The sequence below is a fragment of the Oryctolagus cuniculus genome, chromosome 2 (genome assembly GCF_051225735.1).
Source record: "Oryctolagus cuniculus isolate XC-2025 breed Fujian yellow rabbit chromosome 2, ASM5122573v1, whole genome shotgun sequence".
Taxonomy (NCBI): Eukaryota; Metazoa; Chordata; class Mammalia; order Lagomorpha; family Leporidae; genus Oryctolagus; species Oryctolagus cuniculus.
The window spans coordinates 146,498,082-146,518,455 of NC_142868.1; the positions used below are offsets into that span (position 1 = coordinate 146,498,082).

Genomic DNA, 20,374 nt, shown 5'->3' on the forward strand with positions numbered 1-20,374 from the left:
TTCTAAAAATAAAAATACCACTTAGGGACAAGCAAAAAAGATGATTGTGTGGTTTGTTTCATGTCTACTGACTTGTGTTTCTTGTGACAGAATTGTAATGTATGGATCACTGTTGTGAATTCTCCAATTCTTTTTATTAATTTTTTTAAAGATTTATTTATTTATTTGAACGTCATAGTTACAGAGAAGGAGGTCTTCCATCTGCTGGTTCACTCCCCAGTTGGCCGCAATGACCGGAGCTGTGCCGATTTGAAGCCAGGGGCCCCCTACCAGTCTTCCCAGGGGCCTAAGTAGTTAGGCCATCTTCTAGTGTTTTCCTAGGCCATGGTACAGAGCTGGATCAGAAGTGGAGCAGCCAGGTCTCGAACCGGTGCCCATATGGGATTTGGGCACTGCAGGTGGCAGCTTCACCCACTATGCCACAGCGCCAGCCCCTATTACTAGTTTTTATGGCGTTACTCAGTGACTTTCTTAAGTCTCATTTGGTCTTTAACCTCCTGCCTCGGTTTGTATTGATTTCTCCCTTGGGTTATTAAACGGCTGTTTTTCCTTCAGATTTCACCATTGAAATTCCCTTTACTTTTCTCTTCTATTAGATCTGCAAGTTCCTGAATTCCTTTTTGTCATTTTTCTTGTTTCACTTGTTTTGTTAGGAAGGTGTCTTTTCTGAGAAAGGATACATGGGAGACAAATGTTTTTTGGACCTTTCAGATCTAAAATGTCTTTTTTTACTCTTAGGCCTATTGTTTTTGTTGGATCCAGAAGTTAAGTGGAAAATACTTTCCTAGAGAAATGTGAAATTCTACATTCTATTTTAGATTCTAATATTGCTTTGGAGAAGTATTCACTATTTTTATTCCTGAGGTTTTCCTGGTTGCTCTTTAAAAAAAAAGATTTTATTTATTTCTTTGAGAGGTAAAGTAATACACAGTGAGAAGGAGAAACAGAAGAAGGTCCTCCATCTGCTGGTTCACTCCCCAAATGGCTGCAACGGCTGGAGCTGAGCTGATCTGAAGCCAGGAGCCTGGTACTTCCTCTGGGTCTCCCACGCGGGTACAGAAGCCCCATCCACTTGGGCCATCTTCCACTGTTTTCCCAGGCCATAGCAGAGAGCTGGATCGAAAGTGGAGCAGCCGGGACTTGAACCGGCGCTAAAGACTGCGGCTTTAACCTGCTGTACCACAGCGCCAGCTCCCCTGGTTGCTCTTATTCTGATAGCTTTTAGGATTTTTATCCCTCCTCAGCTTTAAAAATTTCATGATGAAAGTTATTTTTGGTGGGCCTTTCAGTTTTGAAAATTTTTATTTCCTCATTTTCTCACTTCCACAATTTCTATTCAGTCTTCCTATAACTCTTTATTTGTTAGCTATTTTATCTTCTTTGTTGATTATGTCCTTTTCTTTTTTATTAACAGTCTGTGTTCTACTTTTTGGAAGATAACTTAATTATTACCTTCTGGATTTCTGTTGAATTTTACAAATTGTGTGCTTCTATTTTTAAATTGTAAATCTTGTATTTTACAAAATTTATATATAATGTATATTTATGTAGATTAAAGAACTCTAGTTTAAATTCTGAGTTTTTATTTGCCTTTGGTGATGAAGGTGTTTCTTGAGGATCATACTATTCTTGTCTATCCTTTCATGTTTAAGAGAGAGGTGGTAGAGAGTGAACCTAAGTGCTATGTGCATAGAACATCTCAAATGTTAGCCTGTACTGTGTGATAGTAAAATGGTGAGTAGGCTTTCTTACTGGGGATAAGTGTGCTTTTCTCTTGGACTGTTGATATTTTAAGAAAACTATTTTTCAATCTTTACCCTGAGCTGTGTTAATCTAGGTCTTGGACAGAGGAGGTTACTTAGAAGGAGGTTTACCAGTCATAATTAAAGTTCTATAGTTCTGTGGCTTTCAGTTTCTTTCTTTTTTTATTATTAAGATTTATTTATTTATTTATTTAAAAGGCAGGGTCATAGAGAGAGATCTTCCATCTGCTGGATCACTCCCCAAATGGCTGCCGTAGCTGAAGTTGAGCTAATCATAAGCCAGAGCTTCTTCCAAGTCTCCCACATAGGTGGCAGGGGCTCAAGGATTTGGATCATCGTCTGCAGCTTTTCCAGGCACATTAGCAGGGACCTGTATAGGAAGCGGAGCAACTAGGACTTGAATTGGCACCCGTATGGGATACCAGCATCACAGGTGGTGGCTTTACCTGCTACTCCACCAAGCCGGCCCTGGCTCTCAGTTTTTTAATCATGCTGTTTGCTTTGGTATCTGGTGTTCCATTTTACATGCAGAAAAAACTTTCTTGAGTGAAGTAGGAATAGAATCCTGGATCTCTTGGATAGAAATCTGCAGATTTTAGTTGTACCTTTCATTTAGTCCTCCTATTTTTATTCCATGTGATTCATCTATGCCTTTGGAGACATCTGTTTTGTTTTTATTTTTTTTAAGATTTTATTTATGTACTTGAGCGCATCCCAAGTAGTGTCTTAACCACTGTACCAAACACTTGCCTCTGTTTTTATCTTTGAAGATTAGTTTCCTAGTCAGCTACCAAGTAGTTTTATGCCCATTTCTAGTAATTTTTCAAAATATGTATTTTATTTTTCCCCTATTTTAAAAAATATCCAAGCTTCTTTATTTATGTTTAACGATTTATTTTATTTATTTGAAAGAGTTACAGAGAGAGAGAGATCTTCCATCCGCTGGTTCACTCCCCAATTGGCCGCAGCGGCCGGAGCTGCGCTGATCCAAAGCCAGGAGCCAGGAGCTTCTTTCAGGTCTCCTACTTGGGCGCAGGGGCCCAAGGACTTGGGCCAACTTCCACTGCTATCCCAGGCTGAATCTGAAGAGGAACAGCTGGAGCCCATATGGGTTTTAACCTGCTGTGCCACAGTGTTGGCACCAAGACACTGAAGTTTTTATGACTTCTCACTTGGAAGCTGACTTTTATGAACATTAAAGCTTCTAATCGGAAGAACTAGGAACAATATATTCACTTTTCTTGTAGAATTTGTGATGTCACAGAATTTTAAAGCTGTATGAGGTCTTAATGACCCTTTCATTTTTTTAAAAAGATTTATTTATTTGAAAGGTAGAGTGACAGAGATAAGAGGGATAGGGTTTTTTTGTCATTATTGGTTTGTTTAAAGATTTATTCATTTATTTTTAAAGATTTATTTATTTATTCGAAAGTCAGAGTTACACAGAGAAGGAGAGGCAGAGAGATAGAGAGGTCTTCCATCCGCTGTTTCACTCCCCAGTTGGCTGCAATGGTTGGAGTTGCACCGATCGGAAGCCAGGAGCCAGGAGTTTGTTCAGGGTCTCCCACATGGGTGGAGGGGCCCAAGGACTTGGGCCATCTTCTACTGCTTTCCCAGGCCATAGCAGAGAGGTGGATCGGAAGTGGAGCAGACAGGACTTGAACCGTCGCCCATATGGGATGCCTGCACTGCAGGCAGCAGCTTTACCTGCTCTGCCACAGCTCTGGCCCCTTATTTATTTATTTGAAAGTTGTCGCTCCCCCTCTTCGTGGAGGAGCAACACTGAACCCTGCGCTGTTCTTTCTGTCTGCTCGGCCCTCCCCGGGTTTGCTGCTGGTTCTTCCCGGGTTGGCTACTATCCCTTCCACCTCCGTGGAAGGGCAGTTCCCCCTGGCCACATTCCCCACTTCCGCAGGGGAGCGGCACACCGCCGGCCGGCTCTCTGGGGGGCTGCACAGGTGTTCCTTCAGCTAGATGTTCCCCTTAGATGTTCCTGGTGCATGCCGTCTCTCTCCTCCTTTATAGTCCTCCTCCGCCAATCCTAACTCGGCTGCCCACACGCCGAGTACGCTGCTCTCCTCCAATCAGGAGCAAGTCCTACAGTTTATTAGCTGAACTGGAGGCAGCTGTGCGGAAGCTGTTTACTTCTCTCCCATCGCCATATTGTGGGAGAGCAGATGCATAGAATAAGTCTTAATTCCAGTAACTCAGTCCAGTCCGGTTTGCTCCCCACAGAAAGTGAGAATTACAGAGAAACAGGGAGAGACGGTTCGCTCTCCAGATGGTCCCAAAGGCCAGCACTGGGCCAGGACAAAGCCAGGACTTTCTTCCATGTGTCCTAAGCAAGGGCCCAAACACTTGTCCATCCTCTACTACTTTTTCTTGGCCATTAGTAGGGAGCTGGATTGGAACTGGAGCAGCCGGGACATGAACTGGCACCCATATGGGATACTGGCATCACAGGTGGTGTCTCTTATGGGCACGCCACAATACCAGCCCCATGACTTTTTGATTTTACAACTGAGAAAACAGATGTGATGTATCAGTTATTGATTGCTGTGTAACAAATTGTTCCAAAAGTAGTATCTTAAAAACAATATGTATTATTATTTAGATTTTAGTTGGTCAGGAATTTTGGGAGTGGTTTAGCTGGTTGTGTCTGGGTTCTGGCTCAAGTTTCCAGTGAAGTTTCATTGAAGATGTTGGCCAGGTTGCAGTCATCTAAAGGCTTCTGTTGGACTGGATGATCTGCTTCCAAGTTGGCTCCCTCTCCTTGGTTGTCAAGTTAGTACTGGATAGTAGGAGTAGGAAGGCCTCAGTTCTTTGCTGGCTTCTTGAGTGTTGTTACAGTACGATAGCTGGCTTTCCCCAGAATGAGTGATCCAAAGAGAGCCAGGCAGAAGTGGTAGTGTCTTTCTTTGGTGGAAAAGACTTAACAACATTATAACAGTCAAGAGTATTCTTTATGTAAAAATCAGTTCTTAAAACCCTGCATCTTTAGAACATATAAATAACTTTCCATTTATGGATTTTCCTCTGTGACAATGTTTTTTGTGATCTCGTCTCAGATGTCACAGGTTGTCATTTCCACCATATTCTATTTATTAGAAGCAGGTTCCATCCACATACAAGGGGAGGAAAGGAAGACTTCAGTTTTTAAATGATTCAGAATATCAAAGCATTTGTGGTCATACTTCAAATTTAGTACACCTACGGAAATTATTTCTGTATGGTCATATGGGAAATTGGTGATCTATTTTGTCTTACAGTATAGATGTTTTGATTTGTTTTAATAATACTAGTTACAAATTATAAGTAATGTTTACATAAACTGTCATCCATCATTGGCTATAAATAATATTAAAACCAGGTACTAATTTGTGTATTATTTATTGATTGATTCACTAGACTCCGTTATCCATGATGCTTCATGTGTTACGCTACTAATTGGACATATCTAAGATTTGTGTGAAAATTTTTTTAAGATTTATTTTGTTTGAAAGGCTGAGTTGTGGGGCGGGGCGGAAATCTTCCCTAAAATGGCTGCAATAGCAGGAGCTAGGCCAGGAGCCAGGAGCTTCATTGGGATCTCACACCTAGGAGCAGGGTTCCAGGGGCTTGGGCCATACTCCACTCCTTTCCCAGACATATTAGGGAGCTGGATTGGAAGTGAAGCAGCTGGGAATTGAACTAGTGCCCACTTGGGATGACAGCATCGCAGGTGGCGATTTAACCTATGCTACAACACTGTCCGCAATACTTTTTTATCATTTAGTTTTATCTTTCACTGAATCAGAAGACTATTTGTGTATATTTGGTGTCCTCAAATACTTTTGATTTGTCAGTAGGGTTGGTACATCTCGCTTCCAGGTAGCCATCAAGCAAATTATTAATTTTAAAATGTAACCATTTTATTAATAAATAAAGCCCTTGCATTAAATAGCTTTCCTATTACGGGAATTTATTACAGTCAGTTTCCTAATACTTATTAATACATTGAGTACTCAACACTGGAGAAGCAAGGAAATATGCTGTGATTTTTGTTCTCAAATAGTTACTTGTGTAGAAGAACAGATAAATATATTACACTGAGAACAGTAGCTGTAAACCTAACATGGTGGTGACCTAACTCTAACTAAAGTTTTAATTGTTGGTATGATGCTGTCTTTTTATGTTACTATGCTGTTACCCCAGTGGAACAGGGGAAATAAAAACTGAAGCTTTCAAACAAAAAGATTTTAATGTTTGCTTACTTGTTTTTTTTTTATATATAAAAAATTGTAATTGTTGTCTCTGTAGGAAGTTTTTTATTTATTGAATTTTTTTTCTCTTATAGGCAATGTCTATGCTGCTTCAAGGAATATAAGCATTTGGAGATTTTTAACCAAGTAGTGTGTGCACTTATTAACTTAGTGATTGCCCAAGTTCAAGTGCTCCGGGACCAGCTTTGTAAACACTGTACTACTATTAACATAGATTCCACGTGGCAAGATGAGAGTAATCAAGCAGAAGAACCACTGAATATAGATAGAGAGTGTAATGAAGGAAGTATAGACAGACAAAAATCAATAGAAAAAAAATTGAACTCTACAAGAATTTGTAATCTGACTGAGGAGGAATCTTCAAAGAGTTCTGATCCTTTTAGTTTATGGAATACAGATGAGAAGGAAAAACTCTTACTATGTGTAGCAAAAATTTTTCAAATTCAGTTTCCCTTATATACTGCTTACAAGCATAATACTCATCCTACTATAGAGGTATGTAAAACGTAGGTATTCTGAATGTTTGGAAATGCCGGTTTATAGTTAGTTTGGCAGTCTTGCTCACTTAGGAATGAATGTGAAGATAGTTACCATTGATGAGAAAAATCTGTAAAAATCACTTTTAGCTAAGTTATTTTTTAAGCTTTATTTATTTGAAAGAGTTACAGAGAGAAGTAGAGTCAGAGAGAGGTCTTCCATTCCGCTGGTTCACTCCCCAGATGACCACAATGGCCATAGCTGAGCTGATCTGAAGCCAGGAACCAGGAGCTTTTTCCAGGTTTCCCACGTGGGTGCAGGAGCCCAAGGATTTGGGCCATCTTCTATTGCTTTCCCAGGCCACAAAAGAGAGCTGGATCAGAAGTGGAGCTGCCGGGACTTATGCTGGTGCCCATGTGGGATGCCGGCGCTGCAGGCTGGGACTTTAACCTGCTATGTCACAGCGCCAGCACCTGTTAGCATAGTTATTCTGGTTTTTCTCTAGAACACTTCGCAGCGGTTTGTATTGAAAATTTGGTCAGATAGTTCTGTTAAGGAAAGATTTTTAAGTTGAACTCAAACTGTTAGTGATGTGAACATTTTGTTAATGTAGGTCTGTGCTTTATTGTGGCTCTATCATAAATTAGGGTCAAGAAAAAAGAAACACATTGAATTTTAAATTTCATTCTTAGAAACATAAGTTTCAGACTGTCATTTCCCTTCATCAGGAAAGAAGGGTAAAACATGTAATGGGTAGTTTATAGAAAAAATTTAATTTGTTTGCAAGGCATAGAGACAATGCATGCACTGTTGTCTGCTGTTTAATTCCTCAAGGCTTGGAGCAACCTTGAATGAGATAAGCTGAAGTCAAAACCTAAGTACTTAAGTTGTTATTGCTACCTTCCAGGGTGAATATTAGCAGGAACCTGGATTTGGGAGCAGTACAGGAGTCAAACCTAGGCACCCTGATATGGGATGTGGATGTTCTAAGCAGCATCATAACCACTGAGCTAAATAACTGTCCCTAGTAAATTTAAATAATAGTGTTTTCTTTTGTTAGTTAAAATACTTGACTCTACTACTAATATTTTTACAAGTGTTCCCAGCGGTATGGTAACCTACCTTACTTAAATAATATGTTCTTTTTCTAGAAAGAAGTGATTGGGATAGTTTTATTGTAACTTATTATTGAGTTAACAGTTGCTACAGAATTTTCACAGTTGCCTCAGTGGGTGTGTTGCATAGTGCGTTTGTCAGTTTTGCCTGGACTCAATTGTGTAGCTGCGTTTCTTTGAGAGTTGGAGGCATGGGAAGGCCTGTGTCTCAGGTGTGTGTCTAGCATTTGATGCTGGCTGACTTGTTGGGGTCTCTACATGGCTCTTTATTCTCTAGTACATGGCAGTTGTAGCAGAGGTCATAGCAGAGAGCTGGATTGGAAGTGGGGCATCCGGAACTCAAACTGGCACCCATATGGGATGCTGGCACTGTAGGTGGTATCTTTACCTGCTATGCCACAGCACTGGCCTTCCCTCTCTGTGGGTTGTTTTTTTTTTTGTTTTGTTTTGTTTTGTTTTTTTTTGTTTTGTTTTTTTGACAGGCAGAGTGGATAGTGAGAGAGAGACAGAGACAGAGAGAAAGGTCTTCCTTTTCTGGTGGTTCACCCCCCAAGTGACAGCTGCGGCTGGTGCACTGTGCTGATCCGAAGCCAGGAGCCAGGTGCTTCCTTCTGGTCTCCCATGCGGTGCAGGGCCCAAGCACTTGGGCCATCCTCCACTGCCCTACCCGGCCATAGCAGAGAGCTGGACTGGAAGAGGAGCAACCGGGACTAGAACCCTGTGTGCCGGAGCCGCAGGTGGAGGATTAGCCTAGTGAGCCGCGGCACTGGCCTCCTCTCTGTTTTTAAAACTCTGCTTTTCAAGTAAAAAAATACATCTTTTTAAATTAGTATTTGAAAGATACTGGAAACAGCTTGATAGAGGCCTAAATATGGGAAACTGCATAAAGAAATAAATTTAAAGATTTTTCAATGATACAACTAAGCAACATGACATTTGCTAGTTTGTTCCTAAAATCAGCTTGCCTACCAGTAGATTTTTTGGGTGATTTTATTTTCCTGTTGCTTTTTCAAAAATGTTAATCTTTTTTTTTTAATGATTTATTTTATTTGAAAGAGTTACACAGAGAGGTAGAGAAAGAGAAACAGGTCTTCCATTGGCTGGTTCACTCCCCAAGTTGCCACAACGGCCAGAGCTGAGCTGATTTGAAGTCTGGAGCCAAGAGCTTCTTTTGGTTCTCCTTATTGGGCGCAGGGGCCCAAGGACTTGGGCCATCTTGTACTGCTTTCTCAGGCCATAACAGAGAGCTGGATCGGAAGAGGAGCAGCCAGGACTGGAACCTGCACCCATATCGGATGCTGGCACTTCAGACCAGGGCTTTACACTGCCCCATAGCGCCAGCTCCAAAAAATGTTATTCTTTAAATATAGGCATATATTATATAGGTATATAGTTACACTCCTCTCTGCTCTTTCCTTTTTTGGGAAATTGCTTCACTATTACTATTCTTGAAGAATACAATATTTAATATTCTTGAAGAATTACATTCTTGTTCAGTATGGCTATTTGGTTAAAAGAAATGGTTTCATGAGGTCTTAGATATAAAATTCTAATGAAAAACTCATATAGGTAAAAGGAGGAATCTCCTGTACAAAATTCTATGTTTTGTTAGTGTTCTGTTTGTAATCAGTTTCTCAGAGTTCTAATTAATTTCTTTTTTTCTTTTTCTAAATATTTATTTATTTATTTTAAAGGCAGAGTTAGGTGTAGGGAGAGAGAGAGAGCTCAATCTTCCATCTGCTGGTTCACTCCCCAGATGGCCACAGTGGCTCGGGCTAGGCCAGGCTGAAGCCAGGAGCTTCTTCTGGGTGATCCCACTTTTCTTGGAGAAGATAATTTATGTGTTCTCTCCGTTGTACTGTTTTGCTGTTCTTTCCTGATAAAACCTTTAATTTTGATTTTTAATTATTAAGAGGTATAACTTGGCCAAAACAATGTTAGAAAAGAGAAAAAAGTTGTATTAGTGTAATTTTGAAAACCTAAAACCCTTTGTTATAGAAGAGGAAAAATCCTTCAATCCAGGATTCTAATTGCTTCTTGATCATGATGAACTAATTCTTTTGTTATAAAGAATAAGATGGGAACTTGGAGTCCCTTCTTCACCTCCTTTTTTCCTCTCTTTTTCCAATCTTCCCTCCCAACATTGATAATGAATAATTAGGAATAAATAGTACTAATTCAGGATAAAAGTGGGGGACTAGTTGCATTTTTAAAGATTTAGTTATTTATTTGAAAGGGAGAGTTACAGAAAAAGGGGGTGAGACAGAGGAGAGTAAAGAGGGCTTCTATTTGCTGATTCACTCCCCAAATGGCCAAAATAGGCAGGACTGTGCCAGATAGAAGCCAGGAGTTTCTTCTGCGTCTCCCACATGGATGCAGGGATCCAGGCATGAAGGTCATCTTCCATTGCTTTCCTATTAGCATTAACATGAATGGATCAACTGGGTCTCAAACTGGTACCCATATCGGATCTGGCAGCCTAACTCAATATACCACTACACCAGCCCCTGTTTGCTCTTTTCAAGTAACAGACATATTTCTAAAAGTAGAGTGGTATCATCTTTTTAAATTTTTTCCTTTTTTTTAAGATTTATTTTATTTATTTGAAAGAGTTATAGAGAGAGGCAGAGAGAGAGAGTTCTTCAGTCCACTGATTCACTCTCCAAATGGCTGCGACTGTCGGAGCTGAGCCGATCCAAAGCCAGGAACCAAGAGCTTCTTCTGGGGTTCCCATGTAGTTGCAGGGTTCCAAGCACTTGGGCCATCCTCTTCTGCTTTCCCAGGCACATTAGGAGGGAACTGGATTGGAAGTGGAGTAGCTGGGACTCTAATGGGATATGTAGAATGCTGGTGCTGCAGGCCAGGGCTTTAACCCACTGCACCACAGTGCCATTTTTATTTTCATTTTGTTTTTTATAAGATTTTATTTATTTGAGCGGTAGAGCCACAGGCAGTGAGATGGAAAGAAAGGTCTTCCATCCACTGGTTCACTCCCCAAATGGCTGCAATGGCTGGAGCTGAGCTGATCCGAAGCCAGGAGCTTCTTCTGTGCCTGCCATGCGGGTGAAGGGTCCCAAGTGTTTGGGGCATTTTCTACTGCTTTCCCAGGCCATAGCAGAGAGCCAGATTGGAAGTGGAGTATCTGGGACCAGAGTCAGTGCCTATATGGGATGCTGTTCCTGCAGGCGGAGGACTAACCCACTAATGCCACTGCTGACCCCTTTATTTTCATTTTTATTTGAAAATAAGAGAGAAAGATCTGGCTCACTCCCAGATACCTGCAGTAGCCAGGCAGGGCTAGGAGCCCTGAACTGAATCCAAGTCTCCTACTTGGGTGACAGGGACCCAAGTATTTGAGCCATCATTTGCTGCCTTCCCAGGGTGCACGTTAGCAAGAAGCTGGATAGGAAGTGGAGTAACTAGGACACAAATAGGGGATGTGGTTGTCCCAGGAGATGAGTTAACTGCTATGCCACATTCCTACCACATTATCTTATTTTCTAAATGTGAAGTTTTATAAAAACAAAATACGAAATCCTCTTTAAAGTTACTGCCAAGTCTCAGAGCCTTTTTGAGGGGTTACATAAACTTACAGTTTTTGAAAGAACAATATTGTTGATTTTATCTTTGAGTGAGACTTGTTTTGTCCCTAATGTTCCCTACATATCTGTGTTAGCTCCATATAGTAATAAAATTGAGATGATAATACTACTTTAGGATGTATCAGAATAGGAATGTGAACTGGCAACACCCAGCTCTCTTAAGGTTTTTTATTTGAAAGACAGAAGGAGAGCAAGAAAGATCTTCCATTTATTGGTTTGCAATGGCCAGGACTGGGGCTTGACCAGGCTGAAGCCGGGAGCTATTTCTGGGTCTCCCATGTAGGTGCAGGGGCCCAAGCACCTGGGCCATCCTCTGCTGCTTTCCCAGGTGCATTAGCAGGGAACTGGGTCAGAAGTGGTGCCCAAATGCGATGCTAGCACTGTAGGCAGCAGTGTCACCACCTATACCACAGTGCATCCCCAACATGTTTCTCTGAGTATTGAAACTATTTACCAAGTCCTTGAGTAACGTGTCGTGTATGAGGATAGAAATCTGTTAGCTAATTTTCTAGTAACATCTGTTAGTCACTAGAAATTTCTGATATTCCTGTATAACACCTAGTCCACAAATCTATATTTAGCAGTTTTTTGAAAGGTTTATTTATTTTATTTGAAAGGCAGAGTTAGAGAGAAGGGGAGACAGAGAGGTCTCCCATCTACTGGTTCACGCCCCAGATGGCTGCAACAGCTGGAGCTGGGCCAGACTGAAGCCAGGAGCTTCTTCTGGGTCTCCTACGTAGGTGCAGGGCACCAGGTACTTGTGCCATCCTTTGCTACTTTCCCAGGTGCATTAGCAGGGAGCTGGATTGGAAGAGGAGCAAAAGCGGGAATCAAACCGGGACCCACTTGGGCTGCTGGCACTATAGGTGGTGGCCTATCTGTTAAACTACAGTGCTAGCCCCTGTGTTTAACAGTTTTATAGGAGTTCTTAAATTTTGTACTTTTTGAAGACAAGCTTCTTTTATTTATTTATTTATTTTTTGACAGGCAGAGTGGACAGTGAGAGAGAGAGACAGAGAAAGGTCTTCCTTTTACCCTTGGTCCACCCTCCAATGGCCGCTGCGGCCGGCGCACATCGCACTGATCCGAAGGCAGTAGCCAGGTGCTTCTCCTGGTCTCCCATGCGGGTGCAGGGCCCAAGCACTTCGGCCATCCTCCACTGCACTCCCAGGCCACAGCAGAGAGCTGGCCTGGAAGGGGGGCAACCGGGACAGAATCCGGCGCCCCGACCGGGACTAGAACCCGGTGTGCCGGCGCTGCAAGGCGGAGGGTTAGCCTATTGAGCCGCGGCGCCGGCCAAAGACAAGCTTCTTAAAAAAACTTGAAACTTTAGTTGTGGCTGCTGTGAGAGAGGCTTGAATGAAGATTTAGGAGAATTAAGTTTTTATTTGGTGAATGTTTTGGTTTCTCTAAGGACTTTATTTTGGAATGTTCTGAGAGTTTAGTGTGGTTCCTTTTAGTCAGATTTTGAAATATTTCAATAGTTTAAACTTTATGTAAAATACATAATGGCTGTGAATGAATCTGTTTCTTTGGCAGCTCTTTTCACGTGAAAGTAGCTTTCTGATTATGAAAGCAGCATTTTTAGTGTGATAAATAAAAACAGAATCTACAGACTATAGATATTCAAAGCTTTCAATTTCTCCTTTTTTGTCTTTTCCTTGAAGAAACATTGTTGCCAGTTTAGTTCAGATACTTGCACATGTTAAAGAAATTGTGAACATTAGATCATAATGATCATTAATTATTCTGTTTTTTTTTAATTTTTATTATTTTTTTTATTTAACAGAGTTAGAAAGAGACAGAGAGAAAGGTCTTCCTTCCACTGGTTCACCCCCTAAATGGCCGCTACGGCCGGTGCTGTGCCGATCCGAAGCCAGGAGCCAGGTGCTTCATCCTGGTCTCCCATGCGGGTGCAGGGCCCAAATACTTGGGCCATACTCCACTGCCTTCCCAGTCTACAGCAGAGAGCTGGACTGGAAGAGGAACTGCCGGGACTAGAACCCGGAGCCCATATGGGATGCTGGCGCCGCAGGTGGAGGGTTAGTCAAGTGAACTACGGCACTGTCCCTATTAATTCTGTTTAACAGAGTATAATATAGTGTGATACTTTATTATCTTCTTTGCTTTTTCATATGAAAAAGCATATTTTCATATTTATGCTTTAACGGCTTTTCAAAGTACAACCTGTAGACTGTACAAATTATGTAACATGTACATTGAATTTTAGTGGTGGAGCCATCACCACATAGTGATTTTAGAATATTTATATTGTCGGGGTTGGTACTGTGGTGTAGAGAGTAAAGCCTCCACTATATGGGCGCCTGTTCGAGTCCGGGTGCTCCATTCCTGGTCTAGCTCTCTGGTATGGCCTGGGAAAGTAGACTGTGCCCCACATTGGAAACCTGGAAGGAGCTCCTGGCTCCTAGCTGCTAATCAGCTTCGTTCCGGCCAATGCCGCCATTTGGGGAGTGAACCAGGAAGACTTCTCTCTCTCTCTCTCTTCTGCCTCTACCTCTCTGTAACTCTGCTTTTCTTACTTTTTTTTAAAGATTTTATTTATTTATTTGAGATGTAGATTTACAGACAGTGAGAGGAAGAGACAGAGAGAAAGGTCTTCCCTCTGTCAGTTCACTCCCCAAATGGCCGCAATGGCCGGAGCTGTGCTAATCCGAAGCTGGGAGCCAGAAGCCCCTTCCCAGTCTCGTACACAGGTTCAGGGGCCCAAGCACTTAGGCCATCTTCCACTGCTTTCCCAGGCCACAGCAGAGAGCCGGATTGGAAGAAGAGCAGTGGGACTAGGACTGACACCCATATGGGGTGCCGTTAATGCAGGTGGAGGATTAACCTACTGCGCCATGGTGCCAGCCTCTGTAACTCTGCCTTTCAAGTAAAATAAAATAAAATAAAATATTTAATAAAGAAAAAAACAGAATATTTTCCCCAAAAGATCTCTCATGCTAATTTACTTAAAAAAAAAAAAAGATTTATTTATTTGAATGGTAGAATTAGAGAGTCAGTAAGAGACAGAAATGTCTGCCATCCACTGGCTCAGTTCCCAAGTAGGTGCAATGGCCAGGGCTGGGCCAGGCCAAACTCAAGAACCTGGTACTACATCCTGGACTTCATTGTGGTGGCAGGAGCCAAGCACCTGTGCTGTCCTCTGAGGCATATTAGCAAGGAGCGCTATGAGTGCAACAGGTGTTCATGTGGGATGCTGTTGTTGCAGGTGGTGGCTTACTCCATTGCACCACAACACCAGAACTCGCCTATCCCTCATTTCTCCTTAATGTCTTTTTTTTTTTTTATTTCAAAGATTTATTTTATTTGAAAGGCAGAGCTATAGAGAGAATGATCATCTATCTACTGGTTTACTCCTCAGGTAGCCTCCATGGCCAGAGCTGAGCTAGGGGCCTCTTCTGGATCTCCCATATAGGTGCAGGGGCCCAAGGACTTAGGCCATTCTCTGCTGCTTTCCCAGGTACATAAGTAGGGAGCTGGATTGGAAGTGGAGCAACCAGGACTTGAACTGGCTTCCATATACTGGTATTGCAGGTGGCGGCTTAGCCTATTATAGCACAGCGCCAGCCCCTCATCTTAGTATCTTAAGGTCTACAAGACTCTGGATGATTCTGCCACCATTTATGTAACCTGTGATGAATGTCAGTTGTTTCTAATTTTGGAGTGTTATAGTTTCACTGAACATCATTACACATACAGTTCCAACACTTCTCTGGTTATTTCATTAGGGTTAAATGGAATTTACATTTCAAATGATATATTTTGCCAAATTGCCTTCCAAAAAGATCCTAGCAATTTGTACCTTTACTGGCAATGGATGAGTATGCTTTGGGTTGTTTTAATCTTGCATGTAGAATGCTTGAATATACCTATGTAGAAATTGAAGAATGTCATTTTAAAACCACTTACTTAGGCTACAATGCATTTTTATAAGGATTACCCTATGGATGGTGCTGTGGCACAGCAGGTCAAGGTGCCGTCTGTAGTGCTTGTATCCCATATGGATGCATGTTTGAATCCTGGCTGCTCTACTTCCGTTCCAGCTTCCTGCTGATGTGCCTGGGAAAGCTGCGAAAGATGATCCGAGTACTTGGGTTCCTGTACTCACATAGGAGACCTGGATGAAGCTCCAGGCTGCTGGTTTGGCCTGGTCCAGCCCTCGTCATTGCAGCCATTTGGGGAGTGAACCAGCAGATCGAAGCTCTCTGTCTGTCCCTCTTTCTCTGTAACTTTTATTTTCAGGTAAATAAAGAAATCTTTAAAGAAAAAAAATTACCCTGCTCTTTAAGGGAAGGTTAAAATAGCTTTTGTTTAAGAAGACAAAATATGTGGAGAGGTAGCCTTGGGATGTTATTGACGTGTCATGATGAGAAGCAATTGGAAAATCTGTTATCATTTTATGAAAAATAGTCTTTTAGGAAATTTGTCATTTGGTAGTTGTAACCTTATTTTGTTTATTTTTTATTAGGATATATCAACTCAAGAAAGTAACATACTAGGGGCATTCTGTGATATGAATGTAAGTTATTTTTTTCATTCTAAGGTTCATGGAAAACTTTGCTTTTAGTTCATATATTCTTGGGTTTATTTTAATGTATGATCAGTGTCTTTATTGCTAATTAAACAAAAATTATCCCTAGTGTTTTAAAATATATCTTGTTTATTTTCTCAGGATGTAGAAGTACCATTGCATTTGCTTCGTTACGTTTGTTTGTTTTGTGGAAAAAATGGCCTTTCTCTCATGAAGGATTGCTTTGAATATGGAACTCCTGAAACTTTGCCATTTCTTATAGCACATGCATTTATTACAGTTGTGTCTAATGTAAGTATTGTTTTAAATCTTGGTAGCAATTTCTAGCATACAGTAGCGTGAATTTTAAGTCCTTTTAAAAAAGTGGGATTTTGAATGATTAGCATATACAGTGACTGTTTTTCTATATTATATTTGGAAGATTTATTTTTGAGAGACAAGAAAGAGACTTCTTGTCTGCTGGAAACTCAGTCTTACATAGGTGTCAGAGAGCCAACCACTTAAGCCATCAGCTGTGTGTTCCTTTGTACATAAACAGGAAGCTGGAATCAGGAACAGAGTCAGAACTTGAACTCAGGCATTTTGAGTTGGGAAGGTGACATCCCAAATGGTGTCTTAAGCTGTTAGAGCAGTTGCCTGCCTCTGGATTTTATTTTGAAAAAGATCTTTGTAATAAAATTAGTGGTTTTATATTTTTTATCTAAAGTGTCAACACAAAAAACTTTCACGTCAATTTTTAGCTTTCCTTGTCTACAAGTTTTTTCTGGGAGAATGGTGATGTTTAACCTAGGGTACTAGAGGTACTAGATCAGTGTGTCTGTATTTCAAGCAAAGATGTACAGTGTACAAGATGTACAACAAAGATGTACAAAAAACAATTTCTTTTTGCCTTTATAAAAAGTCAATTCTTGGGCTGGTGTTGTGGCACAGCAGGTTAAGCCAGTGCCTGTGGTGGCCAATGCTGGCATCCCATAGGAGTTTCACTCCCAGCTGCTTTACTTCCGATCCAGTTCCCTGCTATTCGTCTTCGGAAGGCAGTGGTAGATGGAAGAAGTGCTTGGGCTCTTGCCAGCCATATGGGAGGCCTGTATGGAGTTCCTGGTTCTTTTGGAAGCCATTTGGGGAGTAAACCAGTGGATAGAAGATTTGTCTGTTTGTCTATCACTGTGTCTTTCTTTTTCTTTCCTTTTTAAAAAAAAAATCTGTTTATTTGAAAGATAAAGTTATACAGAGGCAGGGAGAGAGAGGGGTATTCCATCTGCTGATTCACTCTCCAAATGGCTGCAGCAGCTGGAGCTGGGCTGATCTGAAGCCAGGAGCCAGGATCTTCTTCTGGGTCTCCTATGCAGGTGCAGGGGTCCAAGGACTTGCCCACTTGGGCCATTTTCTACTGCTTTTCCAGGCCTAGAGAGCTGGATTGGAAGTGGAGCAGCAGGGACTCAAACCAGCGCCCATAAGGGTTGCCAGCACTACAGGTGGCTGCTTTATTCACTATGCCACAGTGCTGGCTCTTATCACTGTGCCTTTCAAATAAACATTTTTTAAAAATTCAGTTCCTTTATATATTGTGATTGGCAGTACTCTGAAGCATGGTAATTATGAAGGAAATGATAAGTAATTTTTACTACCTGTATATTAAAATTTAGCCTTTACTGACTGTTCAGATAATCATTCAGAAAACTGGTATAGCAAAGGTTAAATGTAACTTTGCAAAAACCTGAGTTCTTGTATAATTATTTAAGTAAAGTGTATAATAAGATGAATAACATCAAGTATTTTGTTGCATTGTTTCTAGTGACACACTTTGCAGTGCTCTGGAAAGAGCACTGGCATTATACAAAATTTGAGTATCTAGACCTTCGTGTTTGCATATTTGAAAGGATTGTATCAAGGTCATTTTTTATTTTTAAAATTCCATGCTTTCTGATTGGTTGAAAAAATTATTATACAGTGCAGTGTAGCATGTAATAGTAAGGTTTTTTGATTCATGATTATATTTGAAACCTAACTCTAAACCTAAATGTTGTTTGCACAAGGGGAATGATGGATGGTAAATACCTTAGAGGATTGTTGTGAAGTTTAAAATTAGATGAGAGATTTAAGGCTAGTATTGTAGTGCTTGATAAATAGTAAGCACTTAGTAATTGGTATCTGTTGCTCATTTTAGCTATTAAGTATTTAACTCTATTTTTGATTTAACTTATTTATTTGAGAAGAAACTGTTCAATTTCACTCCTGGGGGAAAATTAAAATACTTAAGAGTAGCTAAAATGCTTTGTTGATATTTTACTTAGACACTGTGTGATTTTGAAGAAGGCTTATAATTCTGTATAGTGTGTGGAGCTGGTATTGTGGTGCAGTGGATTAAGCTGCCACCAGAAATGCTGGCATTCCTTATCAGAGAGACAGTTTGCATTGTGGCTGCTTCACTATCTAGGTCTCTGCTAGTGTGCCTGGAAAGGCAGAAGAAGGTGGCCCAAATACTTGGATCATGCATGTGAACACTCAGATGGAGCTCCTGGCTTTGGTCTGGTTGAGCCCTGACTGTCACATCCATTTAGGGAGTGAAGCAGCTGATGGAAGATCACTTTCTATCTTCTCTGTAACTGCTTTTCAAATAAATTTTTTTATTTAGTGAGGAGGAGGGATCAAGATTCATTTTCTTCACCATATATGGATATCTATTTTGCTAATGCTGTTGATCATAAATATAGTAACTTTGTTATACTATGGTGTTTTTTTTTTTTTTTAATTAATGGGTATCTTTATGTGCCTGTGTCTGAGCTCTCTAGCCTAGTCTGTTATCCTGTTGGCTTAATCTTGTACTGTTCCCATACCATTTTTTTTTTTTGGACAGGTAGAGTGGACAGTGAGAGAGAGAGAGACAGAGAGAAAGGTCTTCCTTTTGCCGTTGGTTCACCCTCCAATGGCCGCCGCGGCTGGTACGCTGCGGCCGGCGCACCGCACTGATCCGAAGGCAGGAGCCAGGTGCTTCTCCTGGTCTCCCATGTGGGTGCAGGGCCCAAGCACTTGGGCCATCCTCCACTGCCTTCCCGGGCCACAGCAGAGAGCTGGACAGGAAGAGGAGCAACCAGGACAGAATCCGGTGCTCCGACCGGGACTAGAACCTGGTGTGCTGGTGCCGCAGGCAGAGGATTAGCCTAGTGAGCCGCGGCGCCAGCCCCCATACCATCTTAACTTCTAGAGCTTTGAAGAAGTTGTGCTATCTAGTAAGAAAAGAGGAACTTCCTTGCTGTTTTTCCTGTATTTTTGATTTTTGTTTTTTATCTGAACTGCACAGCTTCCATTCCCAGGTTCTCTCCCCAGATTGCCACAACAGCATGTGCTGGGGCTAGGTGAAGCCAGGAGGCTAATAGGGATCTGCCACTGGGTGGCAGGGAATCAACTACTTGAGCCATTACCTGCTACCTCCCAGGGTGTGAATTAGCCAGAGACTGGAATCAAAACTGAAGCCATAACTGTAACTCAGATACTGTAATATGGGATATGAGTGTCCCAAGTAGCATTTTAACTGCTGCGCCAAATGCTCATCTCTCCATGCTATTTTTTCTTGAGGGTTTTGACTCTTGTACCTTTGTGCTTGGAATCAGCTTCTAAAGTTCACATAAGACTTGCTTGGGTTACACTGAACCTGTGCATCAATTTAGGAAAACTGTCATTTTTACATTATTTAGTCTTCTATAAGTATGGTAAATGTTAACTGATTTGCTTGTTGTTTGATTTCTGTTACCATTATCTTTATTTTAATGTGTAAGTAATATATTTTTCTTCTGGATCCTAGGTATATGATGTTTTATAATGGTATTGTAGAGTATGTTTTTCACTACTTTCCAAGCAGCTGTCTTGCTAAACTTATTAATTGCATAAAGTTTAACTGAAAATTATTTTAGATTTTCTTTTTTTTCACTTGGGATGTATACATACATTTCTAGAAGTTAGTAAAAAAAATGCAACTAAAATAACTATTTTGTTGCAAATTTCTTTTTTTAAGATTTCTTTATTTATTTGAAAGTCTGAGTTACACAGAGAGAGAGAGAGAGAGAGAGAGAGGAAGGTCTTCCATCCACTGGTTCACTCCCCAGTTGGCAGGAACGGCCAGAGCTGCGCTGCACCAATCTGAAGCTAGAAGCCAGGAGCTTCTTCTGGGTCTTCCATGTTGGTGCAGGGTCCTAAGCACTTGGACCATCTTCCATTGCTTTCTCAGGCAACAGCAGAGAGCTGGATTGGAAGTAGAGCAGCCAGGACTTGAACCAGCACCCATATGGGATGCCGGTACTGCAGGTGGTGGCTTCACCTGCTATGCCACAGCGCCAGCCCTGCAAATTTTTCTTTTCATGGAAAATGCGTATTAAAAAAACCAGGTTGAGTTTCAGTTTTTAAAAGATTTATTTATGTAACAGCCAGAGAGAGAGAATCGAGATCGAGATCTTCCATCTGTTGGTTCACTCCCAAAATGAATGAAATAGTTGGGAAAGAACTGGGCCAGGACAAAGCCAAGAACTCTTGTCTGTAGTGCTTGGACCATCTGCTGCTGCCTTCCCAGGTGCATAAGTGGAATAGCTGAGTCTGGTGCTGTGGTGTA

General features: G+C 41.2%; 1 protein-coding gene across 7 annotated transcripts in view; it reads left to right on the forward strand.

Moving 5' to 3' along the window:
• The window catches only part of USP34 (ubiquitin specific peptidase 34), a 234,077-nt gene that overhangs the window by 34,558 nt on the left and 179,145 nt on the right, over positions 1-20,374 (forward strand). For 3 of the 7 annotated variants that reach the window (XM_051838286.3, XM_051838300.3, XM_051838290.3), the window contains exons 3-5: positions 6,100-6,520; positions 15,709-15,759; positions 15,913-16,062. In XM_051838286.3, the coding sequence (XP_051694246.1) occupies positions 6,100-6,520; positions 15,709-15,759; positions 15,913-16,062 (622 nt within the window). Of the gene's footprint in view, positions 1-6,099; positions 6,521-15,283; positions 15,483-15,708; positions 15,760-15,912; positions 16,063-20,374 lie in introns of all 7 variants that reach the window. The other 4 variants (XR_016229347.1, XM_089326389.1, XM_051838326.3 and 1 more) reach the window with 2 other exon arrangements.